The sequence below is a fragment of the Melospiza georgiana genome, chromosome 4, assembly GCF_028018845.1.
Source record: "Melospiza georgiana isolate bMelGeo1 chromosome 4, bMelGeo1.pri, whole genome shotgun sequence".
Taxonomy (NCBI): Eukaryota; Metazoa; Chordata; class Aves; order Passeriformes; family Passerellidae; genus Melospiza; species Melospiza georgiana.
This window is the reverse complement of record NC_080433.1, coordinates 32,385,011-32,411,180: the sequence shown is the minus strand read 5'-3', so window position 1 is coordinate 32,411,180 and position 26,170 is coordinate 32,385,011. Positions and strand designations below refer to the sequence as shown.

The following is a 26,170-nucleotide window of genomic DNA, read 5'->3' as shown; positions in this document are numbered from 1 at the left end:
CCAGGAAAAGGCTGGGCCCTGCTGCCGTCTCCCCGGCTCCGTTCCGGTTTGTGGTTCGGGATTAGCCCACTCGGGCCCAGAATGGACGGTACCCTAAAGATCATCCATTTCGGTTGCCCAGAGCCCCATCCAGCCTGGCCTTGAACACTCCCTGAGATGGGATATCCACAGTTCCTCTATGCGGCCTGCGCCAGTGCCTCAGTGCCCTCACAGTAAAGAATTCTTCCTGTATCTAATCTCAATCTGCCCTCCTTCAGTCTAAAACCACTACCCCTTATTCTGTCACTACCTGCTCACATAAAAAGTCAATTTTCCTCCTTTTCATAATCCCCCTCTGGGTACTGGAAGGCTGCAGTGAGGTCTCTCCAGAGTCTTCTCCAGGCTGAACAACCCCAGCTCTATCAGCCTGTCAAGAAGCTTATGTAAAGGTAAGCCCATGGAGGCAGTTCTGTTTTCCACCCTTTTATTTTGTTGTCACTGTCACTGTGTTGACGTTGTAGGAAAAAAAGTTAAAAAGGGCTGTACAGAGCATTTTTAGTCTGTATGGGCTTTGTAGTGAGTGGCTGAACAAATAATGTGTGGAGCACAACTGTACAGTCATAGCTGCAGGTGGGAGTAAAGCAGCATGAAAAAGGTTCATTCCAAAGGCTCACCTTATACATGGATTGCTCTTCCAGCAATCCAAAGGCTCTAACATGAGGCTACAGCTGTTATAAACACAAAGGAGTGTCACTATCCATATGAAACACACTGAGAATCCAGGGTAGTGTAGCCTAATTACAGGGGGACAATGTCAGGGACCTGGCAAAGCCAGTCTGCAGCTTGATCAGCATATTTCCATAGCAGCAGGGATCCTCCACATTCAGGTTTTCCAAACAGTCCTGCAGCAATGTTAAAAATAGAAAATTGCTTTAAAACACAATATAGTTAATAATGAAATAAATCATAATGATTGTTATTCCCTAGTAAATACTACTGGACGTTGCACGGCAGACAGCAAAGCTGTTTCCAGAAAAGACACAATCCTAAATTAAAGGCTCATTAAGTCTTTCTGCTGCAATCATCTTTCATGGAACACCCTGGGAGCTCTAACTGGTGTGCATCCCCTCCCTTCCCAGTGTGGAACAAGCAGAACTGCTCCCTTAGGTCACACACAGGCTGGCTCAAGGCTTCTTGAAGGCTTCAGTAGAAATGAGTCCTGTGCTGACACAGAACAAGCTTAAATGGCAGTCTCCACACCACAGCTGTTCGTTTGTCATTGCAGTTCTAAATAAGCCTTTTTAATAAATAATAGTATTTAAATAAATTAATTTTAATATGAATCAAGTTCAACTTGATTGAGGAATACTTACATTCTTTTCAATAATAAAAATTCTGTTATGTAACAATAATCATAATAGTTCTGTAAAGTCAACTCCTTTCTACAGGGAGAGAACAGCACTGACAATCTCAGGTAACTAAAACCCAACACTTAGATCAGACTTCACTTTTCCCATCTCCTTCCCTACTGCTGTTCTGGGCTTGGTCTGTGTTTTAACATAATCTGCAATCAAAATTGTAGCAAGATCGGTATCAAAGGGCTGCTCTCAGGTGCAATGGCAGAAGGAGCCCTGGCTGCAGTGGGAGGATTATTGCTGCAGGACAGGGGCCAGGCTGTCTCCTCAGGCACTCAGCTCCAAGGTGAGCAGCTCTTGTACTTCAGCATCTGCTCTGTTCCTCAGTACCACAACTTCTTGGAGGAGCCTTGTCTCACTGGCTCTTTGTGCTTGTTTACTGGGACTGTCCTCTCCCCCATGCTCTGGGATGCAGAGCTCATGTTCCACGTCCTCAGGCTTCATAAATTCATCTGCTGCTTCTCCAGAGCCTCCTTTTCCAGTTTTCTACTCTGTTATTTCAAAGAGCTCATGAGAATCCTGGTGCTCCAGGGGCCTTTTTTCACTTCCAGCACTAAGTGGCAGCCATTTGGTTACAGGCCTTCCCAGTTCTTGTGTGCAGTGGGAAGTGGCACATGGCTTTTGTAAGGCACCTCCTAGCTGACAGTGTGAAAAACAAAAAGACTTTGAAAGGTTTAATTTTTGTCATGAGCACTGGGAGGGGAACAATTCTGAAGAAAAAGTATTTATAGACATGTAAGCCTTGGCTATACATTCATGTGTTTGGAAAAGGAAAATAGGGGAGACAAGCTTGGAAAACCAACAAGGAAACAGATGGAATAATATAATAAAACATATTCTGCTTAACCTTTGGCAGAATAATTTTACCAAGGTAACCATGAAAAGAAGAGAGCTGTGTCCTACACTATGTAAGAACAGGCAACAGCCTACTTGCAGGTGGGGGGATTTGAGCAGTTGCTGTTTTCTAGATCTCTCTCATGGGCTGGGGAGCTTATAGAAAACCCTTGTCAGATCATCCTTAATGCTACACCAAAGTTCTTCCACATGTACAGCCACTTGTCACTGTCACAGTAATGGAACAGTTTGTGTAGTGAACAAATAATGCATCCCCAGACCCCAGTTAAGGTGACCCAGTTAAGGGCACAAATACTAAGTTAGCCTGTCCTTCCTTGCTATTTTACTACCCCATTAAATCTGTCAATATATGCCAACACAACTCTACATACAAATACTAATGAAACAGTAAATAATTTTTGTCTAAATTAAAAAAAAAAAAAACTAAACACAAGCAAACAAAAAACCCCAAAGCAAAACTAAACCCCAAAAAGCAGCTACAGCCAGTTCCAAGGAGAGGGAAGAGTTAACTGCCTAGGAAATAAATCTCAGTTTGAAGTGCTTATCCCATCCCAGACCCCCAGGAAATCTGGCTTTTGAGAGCTGAGCTGTGCTGCCTCTCAATCCCTCTGCAAGCTTTTCAAGGAAGACGTGGGGCACCACCATGTCCTGCCAGGTCATCTTCCCCAGCAGAAAGGGCAGCCTGGAGCAAGTCCAGATAATGGCAGAAGATGTCACTCCATCCACAAGGCCTGACAAATAATAAGCAGTTTGCCAAGGTGGAAATCCCTTTATATTTCCTTTCCCAAGTCACAGTTAAGGGCTCTCTCTCACTCTTTGTGGTGACACAGGAGAACTGGGCCCACCTGACAGAACAAAGGGCTTGAAATCCTTCAATACAAGCTCAAACTGAGATAACAGCAGGCAAACAGAAGAGCACTTGAGGTCTTTTTCCCCCTCTTTTTTTCTTTTTTTAAATTGTTTTTTAAACTCATGAGTTTGGAGTTCTGACTTGTGGTGGCTGTAACTCAGGCTGTGTGGTTACAAGCCCTGGCAGTGTGGGTGGCAGTAGACCCAGGTCATACCCCAGGCTGCCCTGGCTTTCCATCAGCAGGCCTGGTGAGATATCCACTGCATGGCTCCCAAAGCTTTGGTCACCACAGCATTGTACTGGGAACTCATTTCAGTGCCACACTGCTGTGGGACAGCACAGACAGTGAAAAGCAAAAGTGAAGAGGAAACAGAATGGAAGACTCTTTGCTTTTCAGGGCAGCAGAAGCTCTGCACTTTCAGCCAAAGGATCAGGGTTGGCAAAGAGCTTTCTTCTGGTAATGACCTTTCAATTCCTGCTATTGCCCTGGGGACTGCAGGGACACGAGGAGAAGCAAAAGACCCACTGCCAGTGCTTGGGATGACATCCCACATAGCTCTGTGCTCCCAAGACACACCAGAGCCTGCCACCAGCCAGCACACCTGGGGAAAACCACAGGCTGAGCTGTGCCAGCTTCACCAGGAGCTAGGAAGGGCTTTAAAGATGGCTGAGGGAGATGGTGCCAACAGTAATTTCTCCACCCTCCCCAAATCTACCACATTCCCTACAACAGGGAGACAACAGGGAGAGTAAACTGGAGCCATGGCTGATTGCCCATCAGCTACTCACAGCAGCAGTCACAGGACAGATTTCCCTTCCAAACACCCAATATTCCTTCCTGGAGAGTTGAAACCAAGATCCTGTTCTAAGGGAGTGCAACTGAAGCAACTTGAGCAAACCAAAATGCCAGAGCACAGTCAGGCAGGCGAATGCTGATGCACATGCCACACCTGCAGGGCTGACAGAGCAGCTCAGCAGCTCTCCAGCCACAAAGCAAGCACAGATGCTGCTGCAATCCCTGTGGATGGAATGTTTTGTGCTTTTACACTTTCAGGGGCCAGGCTAGGCTGTGTCTCAGGCTGGGATCTATGGCACACATTCTGCTTTGACAAGCTGAGGGAAGAAATGGCTCCTTGGGCAAGCTGGCAGATACCCCAGCTTTGTATTTGTAGAAAGGCAGCTGCTGAGAGGGTTTGTAAAAATAAACATTCCCCAGACAAGCACCCTGTGGCTGGTCTTCAAATAAAAGCTCATTTTTAGGGTAGAAAGCATCACACACCTAGGCAGAACTGGTCAGAGGAGCAGACTCTTGTGACTGCTGCTGTATTTCACTATAGGATCTGTTCCAGAGTGCCCAGAGAGGATGGGCTGGAGTCCTTGAGTTTGGCTGAAACTGGAAGCAGCAAGAAGACCATCTTGGAAACAGGAGGTGGAGTTTCTTGCAGAGAAATTGTGTATCATATACTGGAAAAATGACACAAAAGCTGGAATGGCTGTCACTGTCACATCTTCTACCTCAGCCTTGTCATGGTGCTGCCACAGCCAGTAAGAGGTCACAAGTTCTGCTTTATGTGAGGCTCTGCCAGGCTTTGCCTGGGCTTGTCTTGGCCTGCCAGGAGCTGCTGTAGCTTGTTTTGCTGTTACAACAGCTGGCTAATGACCAGGTGACTGCACCAACATTGTCTTGGGTTTGTGCAATTATCTGGTGTTTGGGCATAGTGAATCCAGCAAATGGGCAGCACGGTGATGAGAAGACTAGAGCCTCTGTCAGATGGGGAGAGGCTGAGGGAGCTGGGATAGTGAAGGTCAGACATTAGAAAGTTTACATGAATGAACTACACATGATTTGAGTACAACCATTAGCATTGTTGTAACTGGACAATCAATATCTGACTAGATTGCCGGAACTTCGGGTGTGAATTCTTTTTGCTGGTCCAAGAGTCTAATAAATAGGAGTGAAACATCTTAACTCAGACAAAACTGAATGGCAAGGGAGATACAGATGACACCCTAATTTTGTTGTCACCATGAAATCCTCCCCCTACTTGAAACTTGGGCCAGAGCAGTGCCCTAGATGGCGGCTTCTGGTTCTCCAGTAGAACCAGGGAAAGCAGAAGTAGAGGGATGTCAGGAAAAGAAACCCTATGCAAATTTTAGACTATTGATCATCCACATCACCTCAAAAACTGAACTTGGCTCAGGGTCAGCACCTACAAAGAGGGACAGAGCAGCTGTGCTGTCTCACAGAATGCACCATGGCATCTTTCAAGCAAGTCTCTATGTTGGCATTTGAAGTTGGAAGGTCTGTAGTGTGCTCTGCAAGGTCCCAGGACTTCCCCACTTCAGATGCTTTGATGCAGGTCAGGACAAATTCTAACCATGGTTTGTGTGCTCACTCAGTGGCACAGATGAAAGCTGTTTGCACTAAAAGCCTCCAAGTCAGAAGGCTGGGCACACTTTTCACGTCACTAGCCTGTATGTGGTCAGAAGGAATTTTATTTATGCTCCATCCTGAGAAGTCCACCAAGGCTGAAAGAAAAACTAGGCTTTGCACGGTGGCAGGGAAGGAAGAGGAGAGCTTTCTGTGCAGAGCACAAATCAAAACAATCCCAGGCTGCTCTCCTGGCATTCAATTAATGGGACTTTTTTGCTTTCTGCTCATCTTTAGGTCAGGAACAGTCCCTCCCAGTGCACCAGGTGAATTGTGGGCTTGGTGCAGAGCTGGTCTGCACCATGCCAGGGTAAGCAGTATGAGGTTTAGCTAAGGCCGAACACCAAAGCCCAGGGCTGCTTTCCTTAAGCCTGCCACAAATTTTCCACCATCTTGCTGAAGGCTTGCCACCAACCCCTTTTTTAAATACAAGATTCATTGTCCTAATTGTGTTTATATCCAAAACCCAAGCATTTTACTCCCACTTTTGAAGATCTCTAACACCCATTCACACTGTAATACCATTACTTTTAATTGGCACTTACCCCCTCCATCATCTTCCACCAGCAGTTTCCTGAGGTCAGCTTGCTTGTTTTATCTATCTGGGATCTGCAGATACATTGATGTTCCCAACACAGCTGGCATTACACAGCTGGTCACATCCTTGGTCCCATCTGGGTGAGTTATTCCCTAGGCAGCCAGCACCGTGTGCACATGCACACCATAAGGCTGGATTTTGGGAAGCCCTCACTGCACCAGCCACATCCAGCACAACCAGCTTGAGCACAGCACGCGCCACGGCCGGGTTAACTCCATGTGAGCACAGCTGTGGGCAGCACACACCTGGGGTCACTGCCAGCACGCTCCATGGTGGCAGCACCTCTGTTCTGGAATGCCTCTGCGTCCAGCAGGTCACCAGATGTGACACAGGGTGACTGGGCACCCACGCGCCATCCCGGTCCAGCACCTGCCTGCACGACATCCACACAAGCTTACCTCATGCTCACACTTCAGTGCCAAAAGGCGCACAATATACTCCAAGTGAAATAGGATCTTTTAATATCACATATCCAAACAAATAGTTCTCATTTCAAAATGCAAAATAGGTCCTTTGAAGATCAGCTGCTCCCAGGCCGTGTGAGCAGGGCGGGGCACAGCTGACTGGCACAACTGTTGAGGTCAGACCTCGTTTCTTTGGTAAGATACATGCCGGGAACAACGCGAATGTAGAGTTGTACCAAAAGAGTCCATTGAGAAGACTAATTATTACTCCACACCCCTTATTAGAGATTTGCATTTTAAAACAGTCATATACATTAAATAGCTCTCCGACGTCTAGATAGCAAACATTTGAAGTAGCACATACTCCGCTACCCCCACCATTTTAAGAACAAGCAACACATGTGGGAGAGAAGGGAAACATTAAAAACAGGCTGTCTGTCTCACACAGTTTATTTAACAATAGGTAATAAGAAATCAATTTTAACAGTCTATACAGTGATCGAAAGTTCTTATTTATAAGTAACCAACTTTAATTGCATGATATACAACATTTGAGGGTTTTTTGCTTTCTATTTTCAAGTTTTACAGAAAATGGAAGAGGGTGGGAAAGGGGCATGGGAGAGAGAAAGCAAGCATAAAGAAGAAACCCCAGGGACTTTTTCTCAGGTTGAAATAATCCCGTTGGAATTGTTTCTTACCCTCTTTTTTATGTTTTTTTTTTCCTTTGTTAGATGTAAAAATAACAAAAAAATTCTTTCAAGAAAACAGAAACCACAATATATATACTACATCCATTTGGCAGCTGCCCCTGTGTATTTCCAAAAATGTTGTCTTCTCTCTACATGTACAAATTACTTTAATACTTGAAGTTTTTTTAAGCTCAGACTCTTGTATAGAAAATTCTTGGAGGACAAAAGTAGACTTCAGGAGGGGACTGAGTTATTTAATATTTTTACATTTTTCAAAGAATTGACGTATTTCCAACCAAAGAGGAAAAGATTGGTATTTATTTTTATATATATATATTTATATATGTAATGTAGTTTTAAAGCAACATTAACCCCTTTTGTCCTCCGGTTTTAGGAAAGGTTCTCCTGTGTTTTTCTGTTGTTCTGTTTTTGTGGTGTTTTTTTTTCGCAGTGACATCAAGAAAAACCAGAATAGGGAAAATGTTTACCATCTGCCTCAGTAAATAATAACTATCAATATTACATATTTTCATTAATTTAAAAAAAAAAATAAAACCTATTGAGAGGCATGAGCAGGGGATCCTTTGGTGAGCAACCAAAAGACCACCTTACTCCCCCAACCTCCCCAACGCACACGAGGAAAAAAAAAAGCCAAGAAAAAGGACTGGTTATGATTCCAGCCATAACAAAAATATATTCTTTGTACTCTACTGTCCCTCAGGTTCGTTGTCGGTTTGTTTTTAAAACCACAAACTACTGCTGCAGAGTTCAGATGTGTTCCAGGGAAAAATGTCGTTTTAGCTAAGAAAGATTCAAAAAAATTTGTCTTCAGTACAAAAAGTCTTGCGAAAATAAGTTTTTTTTATTTTCTTTGTTTAATTTTTTTTTTTTTGCTCCCAAAATGCTACAACGTGTCTAGTGTATGTCTAGTGTACTCTGTGAAAGGTTTGAATTCAAGTCTGAGTTCTCGGAGCTGAGCCCCAGTTCCGTGGCGCTTGTACCATGGAGGCCTGCCATGCCGGCATTGCTAGCAAGCTGGGAAAGCATTGCACTCTGGTCCGGGCTGGCAAAGTGCCCTTGATCCATGGGGTTAGCCTGGGCAGCTACCAGTCCTGGATGTGGGGAGCTGGTCTGCGGGGACACGTGGTGTGGAGAAGGCTGAGGCTGCATCCGAGGGGATGGGCTGGAATGAGGGGGCTGGGACTGGGGCCGCGGTGAGGGTACAGGCTGTGGAGAACGCACTTGATTGGTGAGCGATGAAGGGAGCTGCTGGCCCTGGAGGTGCGGGGACTGGGCCTGATTGGGGAGCATGTGCTGTTGGGGGCTCATTGGATTGGGCTGAGCTGGGGATCCCATCTGCTGCTGAAGCAGCCTCTGCTGGAAAGCCTGTTGCAAACTGGCTCCTGTCTCTGCACTCATGGCCTGTGGAAGCTGGCTTATTTGTCCCATGTTTCCTTGCTGCATCTGCTGCATGTGATGCTGCATTCGCTGCTGCTGCTGCTGGGGATACCCGACGCCCTGGGGCTGCTGAAACTGGTTGTGGTTGGCCATTCCCGGCCCCAGCGCCGGTCCCGCTCCCTGCTGCTGCTGCTGCTGGTGGCGCTGCTGCTCCATCATCTGGTGCCGTCTCATCAGGAGATCTCGGAACTGGGGAGCCATCCCCGAGTGATTCATATTCATCTGCTGCGCCTGAGGATTCATCCCAGCCATGGCCTGCTGCGGCTGCTGCTGCGGCTGCTGCTGGGGCATGCTGGGTCTCTGCACTCCTGCTTGCATGGGGTTCATGTTCTGCATGGCCGGGTTGGGGTGCACCCCTCCCTGCTGCCCTTGCATGGCCTGCTGCGGCTGCAGCCCCGGCTGCCCCTGCGGGAGGCCAGGCTGCCCCGCCATGGCCTGCGGGTTCTGCGAGCCCGCGTACTTGGCCGCCCGCTGCTTGATGAAAGCGGCCAGCAGCTGAGGGTTGGAGTGGAGGATGTTAAGCACCTGCTGCTGCTGCATGGGTGAGCTGGGAGACCTGAGAGTCCGCAGTAGGTTTTGTAAGGCCGCCTGGGGCAGAGGCTGTTTGGGCTGAGCGGCGCCAGGTACCTGACCCATCCCTGGCTGAGGGGCCATATTCATCGGCTGACCCGGCTGAGCTACTGACATCATGGATGGCCTCTGCATTCCTGGCTGCAGCTGAGCTTGGGGTAAGGCCCCCTGTACCCACGGCGGCTGCTGCTGAATTCCTGCCGGCCCCATTCCTTGATCTATATGGCCGCCGGGACCTCTGCCTATCTGTGGAGGGTTCATTCCCATCGGTGGCATCTGGGGCATCTGGTGCTGAATCGGCCTTTGGAAGATCTGAACCTGTGCCATCTGGCGCTGGGTCTCCGCTGCCCGCTGGATCTGCATGGCCATTTCCACCGCTGCTGGAGGAGGACCCTGAACTGGCGGCTGCGGCGGCTGAGGTGGAGTCGGAGGCGTCACCTGGCCGCCTGCCTTGCCCTGGGACACGGCGCCAGGGGGCTGAGTTCTTGGCATGGTGTAGGGCGGCATGCTGTTGGGAGGCGCGGGCTGAGGCTGTGACACGGGCTGGGGCGGAGGCTGGGGCTGTGGGGTTTGCGGCGTCGGGGGCTGCTGGCCCGTCGGAGTCGTCGGCGTGGCCGGTGTGGGCGAGGGCAGTCCTTGCTGCTGGCCCGCCACGCCCGTGCGCTGCATGCTGGCCATCCTCCTGCGGAGCATCTGCGCCTGCTGCAGGCGGTGCTGGAGCTGCTGCTGACGGAGCTTGTGTTTGATGTTGAGGCAGAAGGGCACGGGGCACTTGTTCTCCTGGCAGTGCTTCGCGTGGTAGCAGCAGAGAGCAATGAGTTGCTTGCAGATGGGGCACCCTCCGTTGGTCTTGCGCTTGCAGCCTTTGGTGTGTTGGACGACCCGTTTCATCTTCTGACAGGACGGCAGCGAGCAGTTGGCATTGCGGCACTGGCAGGCGTGCACCAGAGACTGGATGCAGCGCTGGATGCTCAGGCGGCGCGAGTCGCCGGGGCTCTGCGTCGTGGCTGTCTGCTGGTTGTTGCTCTCGTCGTCCAGACCGAGGCCTAATTTTTCCATCTTGTGGTCATGGTTTTTAGTGTTATAGCAGGTGATGCACAGGTCATAATCCTGAAAAGACAACAAAGGACGAGTTATCAGTGTTCCTGAAACTCCATACGATAAACGAGCAAATGATGTCCTGCCACCTCAACGATTATTCCCAGTCTGTTCCAGGCAAATTGTTGCTCTAGGGAAAAATTCAATCTTTCATGTCATGTTGAGGTACTAGAGAAAGAATAAATCCAAATTATAGCCAGAGAAAGTGTGTGGGTGTAAGGGTGTCTGAAAGCTACACAAATATATAAACCTTGAAAAACAAGTTGGCTCTGAGCTAGTAAGTCACACATTATTCAGAAAAATCCCAACAGGAAAGGAGAAGAAATAGGCAGGGACAAATAGCTACTCATCTGCTCCTACTTCAGAAGGAGAGAGCAAGAGTGGCAGAAGAGGTACCACCTTTCAAAAAAGAATGAAAGCTGCATTTTCAGTTTGCAGATGCGAGTTAAACAACAGAGCACTGAAAGAACAAAACACATTGTGACAGCAACAGCACATGAGTTTGGGTTCAATAATTGTTCTTTAAGAAAAAGACCTAAGTTCTTAGGATTAACTAGACCATAGGAAATTTAGAATTTACTTTCTGGTATATACCAAGAAGGTAAAAGCACATGTGTGTGCCTGTGTATATATATATATATATATATATATGTATGTAACCAGAGGAAACTGAAGTATCAAATTATAATTAGGATTGTATCTCAGTCAGTCATTCATTTCCAGCAGCTAGAAAACTAAGTTAGAAGCCAGATACAATGATAATCTAGCTTCCTGTGGTCATTGAACCAAACCCCTGGACTCAATCTTCAAACACACTGGTTTTGCAAACACTTCTGAAGACACAAATGCTGTTTGCAGCATTCTACAGAGACATAACAGAGTAGTGAAGGAATCACAGGGGTATTGGGATCCGACTTGCAGCACAGCAAAACCTCTGTGCCAGCAAATCAACGGAGAGCCCTCTACAGAAATACTGCTGGCCCCACACTTCTACTCTGGAAGGAAAATGTATGCATTGCTCTTCAGAAAAACCAGCTGATCCTACCATTCCAGCTCAAGCCACGGCTACAGCTCCCAATTTCTTAGGCAGCAGCACCTTAAATAAGCTACAGAAAACACAACTCTATTTCAGCTCTCACAAGGCAGAAATCACACCAAGCAGCACATTAGCAGAACCACTTGTTAAGGAAAATGTTTTCCCTCCTTCCTGAACTGCCAGCAGATGAGCTGCACACATATTTTTCCATCAGTTAATAATGAGAAATCCGTTCAGGTAAAGAGCACTCTGGGCACAAAGAGTGGGGGGGGGGGGAACTTCAGCAAACATACCTCACAGACAGTGCAATGCCATCTGGTCTCCACATGATGCTTGCACTCGTTGCAGGTGTAAACAAAGCGGTCTTGGCTCTGGGTGTGCAGTTCCACCAGCATGCACATGGTTGACCACTGAGCCCTCCGTAGTGAGGAGAACTCCAGGTGCTTGTCTCTAGCAAGGGTCAGGAACGCATCGCGCCCATCCATCAGGTCACACGGAATGAGCGGGTCGGGCTCAATGATAGGGGGCAGGGAGTTGGCTGCAGGGCCAGCAATGAGGCGGATGACAAAGAAGACCTGAAAAATAAGAAGGTTTAATATGCTAACCCTTTTAAAGATGTTTTGATCACCAAACCTCATTACAGAGTGTACAGTTCCAGGATCAGCCAACATTTGAATGACCTGCTGCCAGGTGGGGTGCTTGTGGGGCCTAGGAAATCTCAGACCTCTGGGTGCCCTGCAGATTCACTTTTCTTTGAAGAAACAGGAAAGGAGCACTGCACTGAACAGTAAGAGTAGAACTGCTGTGGCAATCTAGACTGTTAGGAAGTTCTGCACGAGCACAGCTGCATTTATTCCCACTGCCCTTGCAGCAAAGAGCACCGAGACTTACTGGTACTGGTCTGTCTGGGTGAGCCACTCAATTCTCCAGCCAAACCTGTGTAATTTACAGGGCATGACTCTGTTTGAAGTTATCAAAGCTTTGTACACCTCTTTACTGAAGTAAAAAGTATTCCTCATTCAATCAACTCTTACCTCCTTGTGCTTCTCCATAGTGGCATACAGCTTTTGGGAGAGGTCATTGGACACATTGGGCATGCCAGGCTTCTTCTTATTGCCACGACTCAAGCTGCTCTTGTTTTTACTTGTCTTCTTATTGTTCTTCTTTTTGGCATTTTTGCTGTCTCCCTTGCTCACCTAGCAATTTTAAAGACATTTTATGTCAGGTATCTAAGCAACACCACATCACAATTTTATTATTTTTATTTATTCTATAACTGCAGGACAAACCACACTTCACAATCATTTACTCTGAAGAGACATACTAGTGTTCCCAGAAACATTAAATTAACTCCATTAGAATTACTCCAAAAGATATCAAGATCAGCAATACATACTCCAAAAATATTAAAAGCATAGATGCTCAGGATGTACAAGCAAAACAATATATAATGAAGCTTGTTTGTCCATTACAGCTACACACTCTTGGACAGTCACCAAGGGGTTCAGCAGATGAATTCTCAATGCAATTCATAAGTAAAAGTAACTGCAAAGTGCAGCTGATATCGCACTAAACAAAGCTAAGGAAGACTTAAAACAGTTAGATTTAGTTTGTTACAGCTCTGACAGATTTACTTTTAACAGACTGCATTAAACTGATTTTGTATGAAGCTGTTGTTCTGAGTCCAAAATGCATTAGTAGTGCAACTTCTGGCATGCATCTGTCATACCCTGCAACACTTAAACTAAACAGGTCAGCTTCATTTCAACTATATTCTGTTAGCAATTAACAGATTATTGCTCGCTGGGGTGCTTAGAGAGCCCCTCAAAACCCCACAGCATAAGATGATCAAGGATCAAAATAATTGTTAGCCAAACAAGCATTTTTCCTAAGCTTAAAATAACTTTGTCAGAATGGAAATTCCCAGTGAACATGGATGACTATCACATCACTTGACAGTACAGTTTATTATTGCCCCTTCTTCAAGTATGAAACATAGGATCAACAGAGAGTTACAAATATTTGTAATAATAATAATAATGATGATGATGATGATGTTAAATAGTAATGTACTGCAAGTTGGCCCTATGTCAGGATTTTGGGGCCAAACTGCTGCGAAGTCTCAACTAAATATTGACCAACCTCACACAGAGAGCGAAATGATCCTTCACAAGTGGTTTCTGGGTATATTAGAGAGATGAGAACTCGAAGCTATACCTTGTGCAAAGCAAACAATACCTTCCTAAGAAAGATGTTACTTAATGCAAATTTGATATCATGTTGCCTAACTTCCTGCACTTTGATCAATCAAAGTCCTTGAAAGAAGGCATTGCAAAGAGCACAGCAGAATCACAATTTTTAACTGTAACATTAAACCTGTATTTTTTTGATCCAAAGATCTTCTAGAAAAAAAAATTCTAATCCCCCCCAAATCTAATCTCAGATAAGGTGATGAAGCAGCAGTGTTTAAAGAGTTAACTAACAAGAAGTTCAGAGCATCCAAGGATAGGCAGATGCATAAATTCTACATCTGTTCACTTTCAAACTTGCTGTTGAATTAAGAGGCATCTCTTATTTTTGAGATTTTTTTTTGTTAAACTTGATAACACAGTTGTACATTCTCAAAAAAAACTGCAAAAGACCCCAGCAAGAAATTCCTCTAGTTTAAAGTAGCCCAACAACAGTTCAGCAGTAATTTGTGCTTCAGATCCTCAATGCCTTAAAGCTACTAAACAAAACTATTGAGAGTCAAGTACTAACTCACAGCATTCCATTACTTTGTCAGAACATTCTGCTAAGATTGGTCTTATATCATCTAAGTTAGAAAGAAAAGAGTGAGCCACTATTTAAAAGCTAATGCTTAAGGAAAAAACTTCCAAATCAGACTGAGGTGGCAACGTGATCATTGGTAACAACTGGATTTCAGCAACAAAATTTTCAACTAGCAGCTGTTTCAACAGAATTGCCTTTGGTAATTAGACAGTTTATAGCCCTATGAACACCCACTGTTCATCCAGATGTACCTTAGTGGTATTTTACCAGTTCTAGTTTATAAACTATAAAACTGAAATTTATTTTAGAGTGAAAAGTGAAAAGTGCCCCTCTTTTTCTTATAATTAGCCTTATCTAATCAAAACTTGTTACATTAGATCACGAAAAGCAGAAGCATCCTTACATCTGTGCTTTCATTACTAGTGTTTTCTTCTCTCTTCCGTTCTTCTTCCTCTTGCTCTAGTTCCTTAATGCTCTCCTCCAGAACATTGGGCCAGAAGTCTCCTTCAAAGTAAGGGAGCTCCTTTGCACTGGTTAGACGGTCTTCTGTTGCCTGCTTAAATATATCCTAAAAGAGAGCAAGCCCACTTTTGGTTATCACTATTACAAATCATGTAAGGAAAGGCAACGTTCTCAATGAGTGACAAGAAAAGGAATCAGCAGACTAAACAAATGAAAGCTTAATATTAGAACTCATTTTATGAGAACACATTCTAAGTGCAAATTTAACATTGTATCTGTTACAGTTTGTCAAATACATTTCAAATATTCCCACTCAGAAGAAAGAAATTGCTGTGTGCTAGACTTCAATATGCATTCTTACCAACTGGGACAATGTTATCACCATAATCTCAACATTCACTTAAATCCTTATAATTCCAAAGATTTTATATACTTCTAACTGCATCAGCAACCTAACCCTGCAATTTGATCTAAGACAAGAAGATTTAAGACTCCATATATATTTTTTTGCTCTTTTACAGTATTCCTCAAGAATTAAGCTTGTTCTAAGGAACCATTTCAAATCTTTTGCTAGAACGATTTCAGAAGCTACATGTTTTGAAGAGAGTATGTTTTAACTCTAAACTTCTGGTGCTCAATTCACTTAAAACGAATGCAGTAAACACCAAGAATCAGGCACAATGCACAAAGCAAGGAAGAAATGAAGACAAGATCGAGCAATCTCCCCCAAGCACACACTTCACACACCTTGTAATCGTGGACGATGCGCTCCGACACAGACTTGTCCAGCATCTTTTTGTACCACTCCTGCAGTCGCTTGGGTTTGGGTATCTTTTGGTCAGGAGGATGGCAGTGGAAGATGTAATCATCTCCTTCGCTGGGCGGGCACGCCCAGATGTGTCCAGTAGTATACCTGCCGTGGCGACACAAACCGGGACATGAGGGCTCTGACAACGATCCCGCGCTCTCCTCTCCGACACCAGGTGGCGCCGCCACCGAGGCTGGCGGCGGTTCTGGACCTAACATTTCCATCTTTTCACTTATTTCCTTAAATCCAGCGCTATATATGGAGCACTTACATGTAAGGGGTGTACATTATACAGCCTACATAAAAAACAAAGCCTGACACAAACCCACAACTACTCTCTCCCAATTAACTAATGGGAGAAAGATTGAGTCTAGGTATTTCACTAGTGAAATCTCGAGACAGAGCAGCAATATTTTATCTAGCAACAATTTAAAAGCAGATTTACTTAAAGACAGAATTCACTTTTCTACTGTAAATACTCTGGTTTTTGAGAATGAGTTTTAAAAAGTTTTAGAATTATATCTGGGAATAAACAGGCACTGCCAACCTGTGGTATTGGGTGCACAATCTAGAGTACTATTAAGATAGATGACAGCAAATCAGTAGCAGGTGCAGCAAATATAACACCTAAGATCACTTCTTTATCTTCAGTTCTCCATAAGTTTTTGAAGAGAACTCTAGTAGGAGGAATAATCAGTTAGAGAAAAATAACCATCATTGCCCTGTTGAGAAACAGCTCTGCAGAACCCTCCCCAAGCCCTGGGAGCTGCAGCCAGTTGTCATTCCTTCTGCCTGAGAATGGAGAGATGATACTGCTAGACCAAGACTGTTCTCCCAAAATGAGAACCTGATGTTACCCATTAGCACAGAAAATAGCATTAAGTTGAGGCTTGAGCTCTATGTGGCAAATGTACAGACTCATAGATTAGAAAATGGACAATTAAAAAAGCAGAAAGAAGCCTAATGTATGCTTTTGAAGTAAGAAAAAACACACCACCTCACTGAGGTACTGAAGATAGTACTGCTTACCTCCACTTCAACTCTCCCAACTTCTCATCAACTGCTTTAAATGTAGTCCCTTAACAATTTCTCCACAAATAACTTCACCAGCCTACACTAGGTACCATGACAATAGTGATGGTTACTTCACTGGCCTTTCTACTTCAGTTATCATGGTAATTTAATTTCCACTTTTCTTATTACTGCAGTTGTTCTGTGTTCTTTTGTGCTGTCCAAGTGTATTTTCCTCTTTCCTAACTCTTCAGTTTCTCACATTTCCAGCTACTCAAGATTTTTTAGTGGCCATCTACAACTGTTACAGAGTTAGCCAGTACAGACTAAACCCACAACTTTCTCCTTATACACAAGGGTAAGGACTTACTTGCTAGCCCAAAGGAATGATGTAATTAAAGGCATTGCACAATGACAACATCTTATGGACTGGAGAAGGGGCTCACTGTTTCTACTCAGACTTAAAAAAGTCTTACATAAATTTGGAAACATCAAAATAGCTGAAGCAGAGGCCTCCCCTGAAAAGCCTGCAATCCCTTCTTCTCTTCTCCTTTTCAACTGTACACAGTTGTTGTCAAGTTATTCTATTACAGGTTGATACTAGGGCACCATATTCTTTACTATAGGATGTAATAATTTAATTTGCAGTAAGAACTATTCAGCACAAATGCTGTACAGAAGAAAATGTTGTAAGATACTTACCCTAGTTTCTTAACATATTCTAGATAGCCAATCAGTATTTCATGATAGACAGCAGTCCTCAAGCATTTAGGGCGGAAGAAATGAACACTGTCAAGGTAGGATATATACACTCGCCTAAAAAATAAACCACCAAAAAAAAAAAAGCATGAGAAAGAGGAGAGATTTTGAAGTAATTCCACAAGTTTATCAATGCTATTTTATACATCTGAAGCATCCATTACAACAGCAATCTGCATAGCCTCTGATCCTAATTTACCTCCAGAAACTTGGCCTTCTTTTGATATCTTAGCCTCATCTCCCTAAAACTATTCAATCCCTTCCTTGAAAACACAGATCAGTGATCCTTAAGGCAACTCTGTCTTCCAGCCAGCATCCCCAGTAAGAAATAACTCTAACATTACAAACTTTGTTTCTAGAACCTAACAGCACTCACATAAGGGTCTCACACAAGCAACAGAGAAGCTCTATGCAGAACTACAGGAGGCTCATCCAAAGGAGAGAGCACCAAGGCAAAACAGACTTTTGTGGGGTTCCTCACCTTTGATTGGGTGGAGGGCAGTCTGAGCCATACTCCTGCACGTGCATCCCAAAGAAGCACAAGTCTACACCATCAATCTCCTCAAAGGCAAAAAGCGCTTTTGTTCGGTACGGGAAGGACTCTGCCATCTCGCCACTGTCTACGAACCTGCAGAGCAGAGGGTACAGTGGAACACCAACTATATTCACACATCAGAGACTGCATGTTACTAGGTGAAGGCAACAAAGATCAGGGCTACTCTAAGTGTAATTTTAGTGCAATTTCAAAGTTTAATGTTTACAGACTACTCAAATATGAGGCACCCACTTTTTACTGTGAAAAAGATGTCACAAAAATGATTACGCTGCTGGAACACCTGTTTGTCACTACTTGGCTGGTGATGAGGTTTTGAATACAACAGTCTTTTTTGACTGGATATTAGAAAAAAAATCTTCATTAAAAAATTTCTTCATGAAATTCTTCAATATCAAGTATTGAAACAGGCTGCCCAGGGAAGTGCTTGAGTCACCATCCCTGGAAATATTTAGAAGATGTGTAAATGTAGCACTTGGAGACCTGGTTTAGCAGTGGCCTTGGCAGTGCTAGGGTAACAGCTGGACTCAAGCTTAGAACTATTTTGCAACCTAAATGATTTTATTTAATCAAGTGTATCATGCAAGGTCAAACAGCTCCCACCTTCACAAAAAGCAAGCAAAATTAGAAATGAACATACCTTGCTTTCATTCCTGGTTTTACTTCAACAGTTTTGTCAGATGCATGTACCACCCTAACTGTGACCTCTCCTGCCTCAGGGTGATTCTGTCGTTTCAGGAAATCATTGACTCTGTTCTCCAGGAAGGTACCGAGTCTTGTAGCTGGTAATCCTGCAGGAGGAAAATACAGCTCTAAACATATACAAAACTGAACTGATCATATGATTTCTCTACTCAGAAGTTAGATGAAAAATTACTTTTAACACATGCAGTATGCTAACATAAATTAAAGCTTTATCTTTAAACCATACCACTTCTAGATGGGGTGAGCTGCTTTTTCCCTGCAGGCACATTTATAGCTTATACATTATTTAAATGAATAAAGAATCTCTATTTCAACCCAATTTTTCTATCTTGTCTTAAAAGTCAATCACAATTAAGATTTCTCCTGAACAGATGTTATTAATTACTTCAATTGGATTACAAAACACTGCTTTCAGAGACATCTTCACAAGCAGAACTCGCATTTGGAAGTATATTCTGTGTATAAAGCCACACTAGCCAAGTTAGTATCTCTGCTTACCAAAAGAATATATTTCAATAATGGAAGTGCTCTAAAAGAGTTTGTTAGCTCTCTAAAACAGAATGTTAACTAACACTACCACCTGTGAACACTGAACACTACAGAACTGATGGTCAAAACTGACCAAAAGTATCCTCCTTGAGATCTTAAAAAACTTAAATAAAACACAAGCATAAAAGCCACCTCTTCCCCATTCTTAACGTATTATTTAAATTTTTTGGTGCAACTGTCAGAATCTTACTTTTAGCAGAGAATTTGTTCTCTTTCCTGGTTCGTCCTGTTTTCTTTAGGCAGCCATCACAGACGAAGCTGAAGCAAAAAAAAAGAGAAAGTGAAGTCACCCCAAGTCAGACCAAGTTCTCTAGCATTCTACCATCAGAAGCAAAACCTTTCACCAGATCTTATCTGATCTGGAAAATACCTTAACTGAAATTTGAAATAAAAGCACAAAGAACAGCCCTAGAGTTTCAGAGCTGCAGAGGAGGATCTAAGCTCCAGATGCTGCACGCTCTATCAGTTGCTCACATCACCACTGGAAAGTCCAGGGAAGTCTCCACTGGCAGGTCTGAAAATACCAGCTCAAAGTATTCTTGGTGCAAATAGGCTCAAACTGCTGTCTCTGATGATAACACACTGCAGCACAAAGCATAAGGCTGAATTTTTTTCTAAATGCCCAAATACAGTATAGACTGAAATGACTCTTCTTCACTTACAGGACATCACCCTCTTCTGCAGCAATGTGGATGGGACAACAGAATGCTAAACTGACACTCTTTGGACAAGAAATGGCACTTTTAAGCTGTTATAAAATACAATTCATCATTGTTTTTAAATCAATCAGAAGAAAACACATGTTGATCAAGAACTGTGGAGCATTTAAAGAAAACTATATTTTTTAAATTTAGATTTAATCTGATCACTGAGGTCAAAAAAGTTGATTCACCTGTTAAATCCTTGTTACAAAATTTTTTGAAGATGATGAAGCACTATGATTTGTATAGAAAACAGATCAATCTGAAACTGTTACCAGAACTAAAAACCATCTTTTCATGAAGGGCTAGCATTTGTAAACATAAAAGGCTGAAATGCTCTTTCCACACAAAGAATAGAAAACTTGACACACAACACTAAGATATATACTGTTTAAATTTGATATTACCCTATAGATTGTATAAAATTTTCAGGGAATGTAATTTCTTCCATTAAACAGTCTTTTAAATATAACCAATATAAGGATGTTTACTCATGAGCTCTACCAAATAGTAAATATGCTATGGACTTAATAAGGAGAAATTCCTCACCCAGAAGGCCAGATTATCTCATTATGAAGAACACAGATCTGGTGCATTTTTCGTCCACACTCTATACATTCAACAAATCTGTACAAGGCAAAAAAGGCAAAGGGAAGCAAAGGTTAGTAGTATCATTGCTTGCTTGGGTATTTGTAGTACTTTATTAGAGCACTTCTAGCATTTAGGCTTTTGAGTCTATTTAACACAGAGGGAACATCTGTGCTGAGAACAGCCTTCTGAACAAATTAAGAACCTGCCAGCTCAAGTCAGGCAGACTATGCAGGGACACTTTATTATCATTTGCACTTTATTATCATTTGCTTGTCTTACCACCATCCACTCATTTTTTTTCAAGTGAAGCCCTTTTAAGGATAAGATCTGTAAACTGCTTGTTGCTATAGAGAGTAGAGGAAAATGGATTCAGCCATGTCAGAAAGGAAGAGCCAGGTGAAATACTTGGCTGTTAGTTGCCCCACTATGCTTAAACCCTGGGGTATATTGCAAATACACTGCAGAAAGGTGAGAAGGAAGAACCAGAAACAAAGACCAAAGTCACTTTCAGAAAATTAGCAGAGATTTAAGGACAACTGAGATAGGTCACATTGTTTAGTTCCCAGATGTTGGTGAACATAATTATCCAAAATATCTAAGGTTCCTTCAGGTATTGGGACAATCTGACTCCTGAACATGCCTATCTAAAAGTTTGAGACTTGGAATGAATGAATGAATGGCTGTAATCTATGTAGAGCATGTGGTATCACACTGTAAGTTAGGCTTATATTCTATCTTCACTTTAACAAAGGGAAAGAAAAGTTATGAATCAAGCTACTATTCTCTCCTTCCCACAGCCCTCATAAAACAGAAGAACTGGCTGACCCTTGTGCCTTTAGAAGGATGGTGTGGGAACAATAAATATCCTTTTTCCTCATTTATTTGAGAACTGAGATAATGTTTGCAAAACAGCAGCAAGGTGTATGATGCAGAACCATGTAAAGCAACTTCAAAAAACTGCTCAGGAATATCAAGAAAAGCAGCTGAGTCACCATCATCTTCATGTTACTGAATGGCTACAGTTCTGCTTTCAGAGCAGTACAGAATAACTGGCTGATTCAAAATATAGCAACTTTTCCTTCTACTACAGCTGCCTGTAAAATGCAGCAACTACAAACACCAACAGCACTAAGAGCTGCTGCCAAATGACTCAAATCAGTTCTGAGACTTGACCATCCACCACAACCTAGTTTCAAAGCAGAGCTATCTGCATTCATCCTTCTGTTGAATCTACGTGCAAGACAACAAAATGGAGTCATTTCAGCCCATATATCCAGTGTTAGTGTTTCTCAAGCACAGCCACAGTGATTTGTGTTCTCAGCACTGAATGCCAGATCTGCTGATTACTGAGCAGCCCCTACCAACTAATAGTGCTACATGAAATTGAAAACATTCAAAGACAAAGGTGATGGTGAATGAATAACATCTATCTTACAAAGTAATTATAATAAAATGAAGATCATTCAAAGAGTGACAGCAATACTTACAGCTCAGGATCCAGTGTATCATTTTTTCTTTTTGAAAACTGTTCTTTGTTTATTGTGCTATGGAGAAACAGGCAATAAAACTCAGTTTTAACACAAGACAACAAACATTCATGCAATACCCACACCTATCCACAAACCAAGACAAAACTTACAAGCAGAGTTTTTATACACTCACTGGCACTACAAGGAAAGTAATTATATTTTACACATTGACAGACAACGGAAGTGTATGCTACTCCACTCTGCCTGTGGAAAACATTATTGTTCTCTTGTAGAGAGCAACATTGTTCCCTTATTCAGTTTTACTACAGGATAAATATTAAAGCTTGCTGACAATTCAACTTCTGGATAGGTCTGATCAGTGTTTAATGGTGAAAAAACTACTTGATATGCCTCTCATATTCTGTAGGCAGAATTCCAATTATCTTTGATTACTAAGAAAGGTAGGTTATCTTTTTTCAGATTCCCCTAGCCCTCCTCTTACATCAGCTTCAAAGGATAAATTTTATCTTCCAAATCCTGCAACCCCAGCCCAGCCACTACAATACATTATTTCTACCCCTCTGCATCAGTTTCAAGGCCTAAAATTTCAACTTTTTGACAGAAGTTTTAAATGACCTGGTTCAGAACATACAATACTCAAATCTGTGAGAATTTACCCCAAAGAGTGTTCTGCATAACATGAGACAATCAGTATGTCCCTCCCTGAGAAGCACTGACACAGACTCACTCCAACTTGCATGAGATTAATTAACCTTCCTATCTCCTCTTATTTCAGTATTTATTCTAAATTGTGCCACCTGCAGAATAAATACTTGAAGCTCCTTCTAAAATAAATTATGAAGTTAAATATCTCAATTACCTCAAATTATTCTTATAATATGGTGATGGAACTTAAACAGGACTCACCATGCATTTTCCTATGATGTACTCTATGACCCTATATTGAATAAATTTTGGATCTTTGCTTCTACTAGAACAGCAATCCATCTATCCATAGGGACATGAAATGACCAGCACACAATTTTTCTTCCTTTTTCCTCCCAGACAGGTAGGTCACAGAATTCTAAGATGGTTTGGGCTGGCAGGGACCTTAAAAGATCATCACTTCCTGCCCCCTTCCACTAGACCAAGGAGCTCGGAGCTCCACCCAATCTGTCCTTTAACACTTCCAGTGATGGGGCATCCTGAACTTCTTTACGCCATCTGTTCCAGTGCCTCACCACCCTCACAGTGAAGAGCTTCCTCCTTGTACCTAAGCTCCATCTAGCCTCTTTCAGTACACTTCAGTACATCATCCCAAGCCCCAACAGATATTTCCAGTACTGTTCTCTATGCATCCATTGCATCCAGGATTGGTTCCAAATGAAAGTTAACTCCTTTTGTCCAATTACCAACTTCAACAACTCTCCCTCTGGCTTCAGACCTTTCCTGAATTCCTCATGTTGTTCTACCTGCAGGGTTGTTGCACTGCCTTCCTCCAAAGGGATTTCTTGAATAGCTCAAAGAGTAACTGTTTGGCACTCATTTGTCCCTCAAGCATTTACTTAGCCTCAAAAAAAATTTGTTTCAAGATCTTCTTGAGGTATGAGAAGGGTACAGCAAAATGAGAGACTGCGACAATAGTTTGCCACCAACATGATAAAATCCATGCACAGCCTTTTATTATGTCCTTAACTACTGCACAGCCTTTCTCACAGGCAGATGACATTTCTGTAGTGAAATATTGGTATGGCAAAAGGAGGTTGTCTGCTTCTGGTTTGGATGAAAAACAACCTGATGTTGAATACAAGTTTGATGGTATAGCTAGGGTATAAAGAAAATGGTATGTCTGATATTTCAAGCTATGTCTGTCACACACTTGCCTGCAGGCATGGTTATTTTTCTGCAGTAGAATACTTCCACTTTTTTTTCAGAGAAAAAGCCATTTTCTTCTTTCCCTTCTATTAGTACAGTTGCAATTTTAAGCACTAAGTGGTTCTTTTTCACTAGTTAGGTCAGTGCAGGTTTGAAAGACAAGCACATGAAGGATGCATCATCCACCTTCTACTAGGCTAAAAACCTGAGGCTGAACCCCCCTTCCCTAGAGAAGGCACTGCAGGCCCTGACAGAACTCAGGAAAGCACAGTCCAAGCAAACACCAAGAACTCACGTTTGAGGTTGTGATGGGTCATCTCCCAGAGAAACGCTCTCCCCTTGGATTTCGTTGAAGCACTTCTCACAGAAATGATACCTGTCAGCAAGAAGGCCATATTTGGGTGAACTGCTCCGTCCACACAACACAGCCCAAGTCAAGCAACGGAGCCACCAATCACAGCAGGCCAAGGAAGGGACAGGAGCAGAGAGCAGGTCATCAACGGCGACAAGGATATTCAATGATGCGGATTTATGGGCCCCACATTGGGTTTGGTTGGTTTGGTTTTTTGGTTTGGATTTTTTTTTTTTGCGCAATCAAAGCCAAGTGCAGACAATGACAAGCATGAAGGAGAAATTAAAAAAAACAACACACACACGAACAAAGAAATGGGGGTTTGCAGGACAAAAACAAAAACATAGAAGCAAGACAAGACAACACAAAGCAGAAAGCCAAGGCAAAGCACAGATTAGCATTAAATCTCTCAAATGGGGTCACAAGCAGCAAACGATAAAAACAAATTAAACAAGAGTATTCCATTTTAGCATACCCATACCCTCTTCATTTTAATAATCCATACCACGTACAGCAAAGAATTAAAATGAGACAGGGGAAAGAGCAGAAGGAAGGAGGAACTGCTACTCTGACTTGTACATCAGCACAGCAGTTCTGTTGGGAGGAGGATCTGCAGGAGATCAATGGAAGAGAGGTAGTCTTCCACCTTAAATGTATAAATGCTAAAAGGTCACAGAATTCTCTCCCAGTTGAAGGGAAAAGCTAAATACCAGAAACTTTAGGAACAATAAAATCTGTCCTTAAAATTCTTACAGACTAATAGAACTGTCAAACTCCATGTTAACTAACATTAACTAGACACAAAATACTCTACATGGATATGACTCTGCCATAGCCCAGTCTGCACACAGAACAATCACTACAGCAAGATTACAGAGAAAGATTTCATTTGTACTTCAATAAACTAGAGATTAATTCAAGATTCTACCCTAGCCTTCAAATATGTTCTAAAGCTGTGGCTTCTCCATTATAAGGCATGCTAACTGAGTGCACAAGACAGCTAAAAATATAAATAAAAAAATTCAAACAAGTTCATTATAAAGCCACACTAATCTATGTTATTAGCAACTGTTGGGCTAAAAAAGACAAGTCTCAACCTCCTTCCCAGTTTTCATCAAATAATGATGAATTTATTTAATGCAGGTAATGCAGAGAACAGTACTTCTGGAATTAAACACTGCAATCTATAGATATATGCATCTGTATATATGATGCAATCTACAAGTCACATGTAGGCACCTGTTGTTACAATGCAAACATTTCCTTCTAACATTTGCAAACATGTCAAATGTCAGATTTCTGAGCAATAGTATTTTGGTTCATCTAGTACTTGCCTATGGACAAACATAAGCAGAAGATACTGACATGACGTGACAAGCTCTACACTACATGTACAGCTAAAACTACAACAGCTATTGTGGGGTATTACAGGACTAAAGAAGTAGGAGAAGCTTAAAAACCACCATTTGCTGCTATAAACCTTTATGAAGTTTTAAGAGGTTAAGATGTAACTTGTACAATCTTTGACTGCTTTCATCTAACCAGGTGCTCAAGGAAACTACAATTCTTGGGAAATTTTGGCTTTCAGGTAAAATCCTTTGTGTTTTTGTCATTCTGGTTTGTTTTGGGGCTGTTTTTTTTGGTTTGTTTGTTTGAGGTTTTGCAATGAAAGGAGAGCAGGAACTAAATAAATTGATGGATCTTGGAGTTAAGCAATTCTCAGCTCTAATAGGTTCATTCTGATGACAGGCAAGGGAATATGGGAATGTTAAAGCATGTGTTTGCCTGCTTCTTCCTGCCTCACTTCCCCAGAGATGACCTTCAGAGATGACTAGCAAGAAACCTCCTTTCAGAAGTCAAGGAAGTTTAAATCCTTAAATAAACCCCAAGTAAAAAAGGATACTCAAAAGAGCTGCAGAAGGGACAGCATTTTACAGAGCTACTGGCAGCTACTGCCAAGACAATTCCCTTTAAGAAACTTTGTAAGAAAAAGCAAGCATCAATCTGCTGAAGAGCAGAATACACAGATCTTCCAGTTAAGATGTGCAATACAGAAGTAAGTTTTCTCTTTGGCATTAAAATCACAAGAAAAACCAAAGACTTGCCAAACCCCACTATGTATTATGAGCATTAATACACTTTCTGCATAGTCTACTCAGTGTTCTGCATTAAAAATACTG

At 42.7% G+C, this 26,170-nt stretch overlaps 1 protein-coding gene across 1 annotated transcript in view; it reads right to left on the bottom strand.

The window, feature by feature from the left end:
- Positions 1-6,964: 6,964 nt before the first annotated feature.
- EP300 (E1A binding protein p300) overlaps positions 6,965-26,170 on the bottom strand; it is a 60,772-nt gene continuing 41,566 nt past the window's right edge. Inside the window, exons 20-31 of the mRNA XM_058022157.1 lie at positions 23,934-24,014; positions 21,782-21,838; positions 20,253-20,330; positions 19,193-19,260; positions 18,389-18,539; positions 17,677-17,823; positions 17,139-17,252; positions 15,365-15,530; positions 14,559-14,723; positions 12,418-12,579; positions 11,677-11,958; positions 6,965-10,359 (exon numbers count right to left, since the gene is read on the bottom strand). Coding sequence (XP_057878140.1) covers positions 8,137-10,359; positions 11,677-11,958; positions 12,418-12,579; positions 14,559-14,723; positions 15,365-15,530; positions 17,139-17,252; positions 17,677-17,823; positions 18,389-18,539; positions 19,193-19,260; positions 20,253-20,330; positions 21,782-21,838; positions 23,934-24,014 — 3,694 coding nt within the window. The 3' untranslated portion in view covers positions 6,965-8,136. The remainder of the gene's footprint in view (positions 10,360-11,676; positions 11,959-12,417; positions 12,580-14,558; positions 14,724-15,364; positions 15,531-17,138; positions 17,253-17,676; positions 17,824-18,388; positions 18,540-19,192; positions 19,261-20,252; positions 20,331-21,781; positions 21,839-23,933; positions 24,015-26,170) is intronic.